Raw genomic sequence first — 8,390 nt, 5'->3', positions numbered from 1 at the left:
CATTTTGAACAACTATTTATTTCTCGTGTCTGAATAAAAACCTCAATCTGGCCACTGAAAGTACACCATGCTGTACAATTGCTTTATTCAGAAAAACAAAAGCCAATCAAATTTCTTCCAGAAGTCTTGGAGAGAGAAAACAATCCTTTATCACCTTTACAAAACGAAAACTTTATGTACAGTCTGAAATCTCATACGAGCACAGGGGGTGTCCTTAATAGTAATGAGATTATTGCATCAGTCCAGGGCTGCCGGACGTTTCCTCCCCGGGGCAGTACGTGCTACCAAGGCTGTGTCCAAAAAATAAAGTAAATCTGACCTAGTGCACTCCAAAGGGTTCAAAAGCCCTATGCAGTGCACTGTGTGGGCAGCAGGGAGCCATTCGACAAACAGCCCGACACTCGTTTTCGGGTGGCACGTTAAGGCATTTCCCATCGATGCTGCGCTCCAAGCGATAAAGCGTCCAATCAGAACGGCTCATTCTGAACGTCTAGCTGCCTACCAATACGCCACGTCTAGGCAAGGTTCGTCACTTAGTGCCAACAAGAAGTAAACTATAGCCAACACAGGTGACCGCAGTTAAATTAGCCACAACAGGAACACGGAACCTCACTGCATCTCAGAGATATTAAAACAAGGAACGAAGTGAAACATTCGGAAACATCTCATCCTCTGCCTCCCGTCACAATGCTTAGATCCCTTATTTTATTAATTTTTTATTTTTCAGAAAAGAGAAAGAAAAAGAAAAAAAAAAGGGGGAGAAAAACAAAAATTCAGATCCAAATTCCCCAAACGCCGGTACTGAATCCGAACACGACATTCAGGGAAAAAGAAAGAAAGAAAACAAGCAATAAAACACAGCCGGTCATCCACAGCATGGCTTGGAGAAGAACTGACCAGACCAACCCAGTTTTATGGATTTAAAAACAAAAACTCATTCAAACTCACTTCCAAAGGAGGGAGACCACCTGCTGACCACCTTGGGCAGCAACACTGCCACACACCGTGCAGGAGAGTCAAGCTGTGATGGACTGAACCCTAACGTCTGTGATCGTGGTCACCAGCATCCTGGCGATCCGACCGCGAGCAGAAACATCCCAAGAGCGTCTCGGGAGTCCTGATCCGTGGCCGGACTCAGTGATCGGAACAAGCAGAGGAAGAACCCGTACCAATAGCTGTACCCCTGCTTTGAGAGCTGCGCTGACAGCAGCCAGATGAAGAGGAATTCTCCAGCATGTTCAACTGAATCTCCATCTGCAGCAACTGGTCGACTGCCACTGATAACCTCCCGAGTGCTCGGAAAACAGCGGACTCGCGTTCAATCTGCTCATTTTGTTTACGCCAAGTTTTCTATTCCTTTCCTGCCTACAGGCCAAAGGCATGACAGCCCATCGTACACTACAGATCAGTCAAGTCCTTTAAAACCTCAAACAGCTCGAAAGGTTCCTCGCTGTGGGTGAAAGCGGGCTTCACCGAGAAATCCTGCTTTGCGAGTTCTGTAGCTTCACGTCACAGCGTCTGTTCATTTACAGCTACTAACTGAGAGCCTAAGAGAAGCGAACGAGGGGATAAGTTGGGCAACTTCCTGAAAAAAATGGACTCATCGTGGAGTTGTTCGACGTTAAAGTGCAAATGAATACGTTTTCGAATGCAATCCAATCTTAAAGGGTGTGCTGGACTATCCCTGAAGACCTTGGCATTAAAACTGTGGCTAGAGGACCCCAAAAAAAAAAAAAAGAGAAAGAAAAAAGAAAGTAAGAGCGTCTCGTCTTCAAATTCATGTCACAATCCTAAACCGTGAAGGACTGCGAATTTGCGACGGTATCAAAGAGCCCTGCTGAACTACAACAAAGAGACATCTACATAATCGAAAGGCAATAATCACTGGCACTCAGTTATCAAAAGAAATGTAAGCAAATGTGCACACCCCATCTTCAGCCTCATAAAAATATGAAAAAAGAAAGAAAAAAAAAGGGGGAAAATTAGTCCTGGAAAGAAAAAAAAAAAAAGCTTCCTGTCTGCGATGGCACTGTAAAAGAGAGCTGGGAATAATTCCTTAAAGGACGAGAAACTCAAAACAATTCACACCAAAGCCACGTCCTCTTCCCTGTGCGCTGCTAATAGATCCGCATCGGCGTTATCAATACATTCAATCAAGAGCTAATTTTGAATTAAGTTCAGCCTCGCGAGATGAGCTACAGGTAGATATTAGAGCTGTTTGACCTCACATGTAATAAGACCTTACAAAAGGGCTGGACCGCACTACACAGCTAGAAAAAAAAATACAGGGGACTAAATAATTACTACCAAAGAAAGAAAGAAAAAGGTTTTCGTCTACGAAATAAAGCACTGACTGTATAGACGCCTGCCTGCCTTCCTTCCTTCCACACGGATGCTGTGGAAACGAGTTCCCTCCCACATCGAAACCTACGTCAGCAGTCTACTGCACTTGCGGCTGAACGGTAAGGGCTGACGAGCTTTCACTGCGACCCTACAGGATATATAGGTATGTATAATACAGAGTTTTGGTGCTTCTATAAGATACGTTAGAGAAAAGAAAACCAATAAAAATAAAGCTATTTCACTGATGGGGCTCACAGTATCAGCGGGCGTCTGCATACGTTTGTACACCTAACAGGAACATTATCAAATACAATTCTTTAATTCTTTTCTTGTTTTTTTTTGTAAGAAAGGAACTAAAATGTTGATGCAAAAATACTGAATAATAATAATAATAATAATAATAATAATAATAATAACAACAATAATAATTCTACTGAATTTACGGATATTGTACACAAAGTCCTCGTCCCCTCTGTGGGCATATGAAAGAAAAGATCAAAAGATTGCCTTCCAAATTGGTTTTTTTTTTTTTTTTTGTTTTTCCCCTAAAAAAGCGAGAGATAGCAGAAAGGAGGGGTGAGTCCAGGTTTTGGGATAGACAGAAACAGACAGTCTATGAGGCAGGAAGGAAAAGCGGAGCTCCGGTCCGACGGGGCCGGCGCGGTCGTCCTTTACGATCTCTACGCTGCCACTTTGTTCTCCTTCTGCAGGGGAAAAGGTGCACAAAGAAAGAGCGAGAAAAGCTATTAATAGCTGTGAAAAAGAGTCCGTGCATCACAGCCTGACGTTCTAGATCAGTAATCGACATTCTGGACTGATGGTGATACAACTGCGCAGATTCTGGAAAACTGGGTTATAACTGGTTATAATAATATTAACAACTAATGTCCTTTTTTTTTTGGGCTAAAACAAAATTTTAGGGTTTTAAACTAGACGTGCAAATGAACAACTCATACAACTGGTTATACAGTTAGTCTCCAACATAGAAACTTTACAGGAGAAGGCAAACACACACTTAACTTGCAACATAAGCCGATGTAAACATTTTATTCCAAGTGATAAAGCATTTCTGTTGGTCCCACAACGTTTTTATACAACATAAAAGAAAGCTGGGGTGTTGAAATGACGTAGAAAACTCGCCAAAAAAACGAAGATGCGTGGTTTTCTTCGGACAGCAACGATACACACGAGAGAACTAATATTTTGATATTGGTGAAAAGAACTGGCCACAATATTCAGCCCTATTTTAAACAAAAACCTCAGCAAATTCCTACATATTGTCTTATATTCCACTACAGTGTAAACACTGCCAAGTGCATTTAAAAATAATTCTGAATTATACCAAAAAACCGAGAACACACAACTCTACTAGTTTTCGAGATCAGATTTACAACATTAATAACTGCAGCTTTGGTCGGTTGTTGAGATCGAAGAACTTACTCGGTACTCAAAGTCTGAGAACTCTCTGCCACCCCGGCCTCCTCTGAACCCTCCTCTAAAGCCAGAGCCGCCACCGCCGCGAGGGGGTCCGAAAGAGCCTCGGCTGGCCCCACGGCCCCGGCCACCGCGGAAGCCCATGCCTCCTCCTCTTCCCCGGTAGCCCCCGCGACCGCGGTTATGGCGCAGGGGGATGCCAAAGGTCTCTTCGTTCATTCTCCTCTCCTCGGCCCAGGTCTTCCTCCGCCGACTACAGGAGAACACGGGTCAGAACACACAGAACTGCCTGATCTAGAAAAGGGGCAACTCAGAACTGAAGCACGGACATTAATACCATACTTATGAAAAGAAACGGAGACAACCGATCATCAGTATAGGTTCTGGAACAAGCATGCTTATCGGCTCCCTGATACTGATAAGACTGTATTGAGTGCCTGTATTGAAATTTCATATCCAGTGACCATTTAAAGAACTGCAGCAATTCCGCCGGTACCATAAAAGTATTTAATGCCCAGCCCCTGATGTGTCAACCAACATTATCAGCTGTCCTTTACATTATGTAAACCTTGCATGATGAAGGGACCAAATCAAGTGATGGAGAAGTATTTTGAATAAGCAACTTTCTTCAACAGTGGTTCACAATCTTGGTTCTGAAACACCAATCCTGCCCATTCAGCATATTCCCTACTATTAATTAACTGTGATGTACTTCCACACCAGTTCTTTTGGTCCATTTATCATTAAAAGGATCACAATGTGACCAACAGTTCACAATGACTGTTCTTAGTTCTAGAGTAGCGCTGCTGCTCAGCACAGCTTAGTGCACTGAATATGGCTCAAGCCTCAGATTCTGTGGTAGCAGGATATAAAAGACAAGGGGGCGGAAAAAAACTAAACATACCTGCCCACTCCATCTTTTTCTTTTCTGGAAATAAGGGGGGAAAAAAAAGAAGCAAAGTCAGTCGTTTAAAAGGCTACGTATACAAAAGAACACGTGGCTGCCAAAACCAACTGAAATCCCACCTGGAGTTGTCGCAGGAGATGTTGTCGAAGAAAGACTTGGACTTGTCGTAGTAGCAGTTGGGTCCCAGTGGATCTTCCTCATCTACGTTGCCCTCGCTGTTCTGTGTCTCCACGCCCGAGTCACCTTTATCCTCTCCGTTCACCGCTTTCTCATCTGCAGCACGATCATCACACAGGTCAGGGAAAGTGACGGAAACACACAACTGAGCTAATAACGGTCAATATTGCCCTCAAAACGGTCTGTATTAATCAAACGGAACAGAAGTCAATTATTCAAAGCATATAAATATTGTATGGTGGCTTTTATGATGTAAGCAAAAAATACTCAAAAGGTAACTACATAGACCTGCTCAACTTTAGACCAAAGCCAGCTTGCAAACCTTTAATTTTGAGCTTGCTCTGGAACTCGCGGTCGATCGCCTCCTTGTTGAACTGGGCGTTTGCGCTCTCAAAGTCAAAATCCTCCTCGAACTTCATCGCTCCATCCCTGCGCACGTTGAACCGGCCCCGTCCGCGCTGGATTCCACCACCACCGCCTCCTCCACCTCCTCCTCTACCTCTTCGCACTAAAGGAGCACCGGCTGAGGAGAGAGTCGCCCGTCGTTATCATGAAGCAAACGTGAAACTGACGTTTAAAGACTAAGTGACGGCTATTAATGGACGGAAATGAAGTCCTGGATTGAGTCAGTGTCCTGGTGATGCACAATCAGCAGCTGTCAAGCCTGGAATTGCAGCATTTTGCATCACACCAACAACCGGTCAGTTTACGCGTTTTACTTTGACCAATCTACGTTCAAATTTTATGACGTAAATTACACAAGGCAGGTAAGTGCAATCGATGTATTTAATTACTTTAAGAAACTAGAAAATAAACTAAAAATAATCCGAACAATCTGCAAAAATAAAGGTTGTGCTATGGGCATTAAGTACCGTTACGTTAAGTGATACTTTAGTCCCACAAACGAGAAAATTCCACCTCCGCATTTAAGTGAAACACCACATACACTCTAGTGAATAAACACACACTAGGGGGCAGTGAGCACACTTGCCCGGAGCGGTGGGCAGCCCTATCCACGGCGCCCGGGGAGCAATTGGGGGTTAGGTGTCTTGCTCAAGGACACCTCAGTCATAGATTGTCAGCACTGGGGATCAAACCGGTGACTTTCCGGTCACAGGGCCGGTTCCCTAACCTCCAGCCCACGACTGCCCCAAACAAAATTAATAAAAAACAATAAAACACAAACTATGAATACAATAATCTTTTTGTAAGTCATATTTACTCCCACTGCATTTAATCCAGCTAAACAGGACTACTCATGATCTTCGTGATGAGCTGTCCCGACATGCACATGTTCAGTAGACCATCTGGTGACAATGTGATGTAGTTTATCACAGTATGATAAATACTTTTTTTGCACACCTCTTAACTGTTTAGTTCCAACTCCAACTGTATACAACGCTCTACAAAGCCCACGACTAAGCTGTGTTCTCGATTGAACACCTATTTGCAGGAGGAGGAAGACTGTACCAACGCGAGACAAGCAAAATACCTACCACCCAGCTGGCGTTTGATGGCGTCACGGTTCTCAGTTTTGCCCAAGTCCGATTCTGGTCGGGGCGCCTTCTCAGCATCGGTCACTGCAAGTGTTTAACAAAAAACACACTTTTAAACAAATCTCTTCAGCTGCAAGTAGCGCTTCATACTAAACCTGTGAGGTAGAAGTGAGAGGTATAATCTTTACAACACAAACAAAAGCTTTAAAATAAATAAACAGAAATAAAAATCGGAGTAAAATTAAAAAGCAAATACCCAAGTATGGTGAGCTGTGCTTTGTGAGCGACAGAAATGTGTAAAATAAGTCATACTAGGGCTCGACTACAAAGAAATGAACTGAAAAAGAAGAGTGGGGAGGTAGAGAGGAAGAGAGCTCAGAGGAAACAACGAAGAACTAAACTGAAGGAGCTAATAACAACAGACTACTGTTAGTTTTTACACATTATGCAGTCATCCAAGTAGGTGAAGATATCACCCACCCCTGGCTAGAGTACCCCCACAGGACCACGCAGGAACGACTGAAAGCCAGCGTTCCCAGTTAACATCACATCGGCCCCTTAAGCTAAACTGGAGGCTTTAATGGCTCACTGCTGTTCTCTGACCTCTGGTGTGCTCATGGCTCTCAGCAGGGTGTTTTTGGGAGCCGAGAGTGGATCTGCCTCCTCCGGGACTCCTCTGACTCACAGAGCCAGCTGCAGCAGAGGGAGCTTTAGGCGCGGGCTGCGCTGGGTGCTCCAGGGTGGGGCTCTTCCGCAGGGGGTCCAGGGAAGGGTTGGGGGTAGCTGTGGAAGGTAGAAGCGAGATTCAAGACAAACATAGCAATATAATAAAAACGCAACACTGTGGAACAAAGACGCAAAACAGCAAGCCAACAAATAATAAATCAGTCTGAAATGTTTAAACCCCCCCTTTTTTATTTTTATTTTTAAAATACATCGCTAGATTCTAACCACTACACTTAAAGGGACACCCTGGCCAAATTGATAGCCGCAACCATCGACGCATCCGTCGTAAACTTGGTTGCATCCTACAGTGATGCCGCCTGAACCTCTAGAACGAGATTTTCTGGATTAAGGACAAGTGGTGTTACTGATTTGGGTGGTTTTTTTAAGGATGGGCTTCTTTTAAACGCTTTTTTTCTTGACTGGCTGGCAAACAGAGGGCAAGCAGACAGCTAGTGTCAGTGCAAGGAAGCTGAATCTCATTTCAGCCACACAACTGTTCATCACAATGGAGTGGAAACCTTTCCTCGTTCCTTCCATTTGGTGTGAATCGTGACTTTTTTTCTTTTTTTAAAACTATCGTGTTAAACTAAGAGTTACAATAATTCTAGCCAAGTTGTGTTTTATTAGCTGGACTGTTAGTAAGCAGTCAAGATTGGTTGACGTCCCAGTAGCTGTTGTAGTGACTGAAAATATGACCGTAATAAAGTAAAACTAAGCAGGCCAAGTGATACAGAACACCGGATGACTATAAGGAAGTGTAGTTTTAAGCCAGAGTGCCCCGTTAAGTCCACTGCGAAAAAATTAAGGTGACCATTTGTAAGCATGAATGTCCCAACAGGCAGGTCAACAGAAGCTTTTGGACTGTGCAGTACAGACATCACACAGCAGCCATCTGCATGCACTGGTCAGTCCACTTAAAACAAAACAAAGGCAGCCAAAACACTGACAGCACTCTTCAATCAGACAGCGCCTGTTAGTCGGTTTGGTTACCTTCGGTCACGCGCGTGTTCAGAGAGACAGAGTCCGAGGGGACAGTGCTCTGGGACAGAGCGGCGGTTACGCTCGTGTCGTTACTGAACGCGGACCCTGAACTTCCTGCATGAAGAGGAAGAGCACAGCTGTAAGTGCGTTTTTTTTTTGGGTGTTTCTTTTTCTTAATGTCTCACACACACACACACACACACACACAAAGAGTCTCTTCCTGAGCAAACAGATCTGCACTGCAGCTTTGCTCAGAAAAAGAAAAAGGATAAGTATTGACTACTTGGGGTTCCTCAAGGCTTATTCAGCAAGAACAAGAGACCATG

General features: G+C 44.1%; 1 protein-coding gene across 2 annotated transcripts in view; it reads right to left on the bottom strand.

Annotated features, from left to right (window-relative positions):
• Positions 1-8,390, bottom strand: part of lsm14ab (LSM14A mRNA processing body assembly factor b) — a 15,076-nt gene continuing 6,686 nt past the window's right edge. Inside the window, exons 4-11 of one of the 2 annotated variants that reach the window (XM_017705049.2) lie at positions 8,074-8,178; positions 6,961-7,140; positions 6,358-6,441; positions 5,184-5,384; positions 4,804-4,957; positions 4,682-4,705; positions 3,784-4,030; positions 1-3,047 (exon numbers count right to left, since the gene is read on the bottom strand). In XM_017705049.2, coding sequence (XP_017560538.1) covers positions 3,024-3,047; positions 3,784-4,030; positions 4,682-4,705; positions 4,804-4,957; positions 5,184-5,384; positions 6,358-6,441; positions 6,961-7,140; positions 8,074-8,178 — 1,019 coding nt within the window. In that variant the 3' untranslated portion in view covers positions 1-3,023. The remainder of the gene's footprint in view (positions 3,048-3,783; positions 4,031-4,681; positions 4,706-4,803; positions 4,958-5,183; positions 5,385-6,357; positions 6,442-6,960; positions 7,141-8,073; positions 8,179-8,390) is intronic. The other variant, XM_017705050.2, reaches the window with a different exon arrangement.

The sequence above is a fragment of the Pygocentrus nattereri genome, chromosome 7, assembly GCF_015220715.1.
Source record: "Pygocentrus nattereri isolate fPygNat1 chromosome 7, fPygNat1.pri, whole genome shotgun sequence".
Lineage (NCBI taxonomy): Eukaryota > Metazoa > Chordata > Actinopteri > Characiformes > Serrasalmidae > Pygocentrus > Pygocentrus nattereri.
This window is presented reverse-complemented; position numbering and strand designations above follow the sequence as displayed.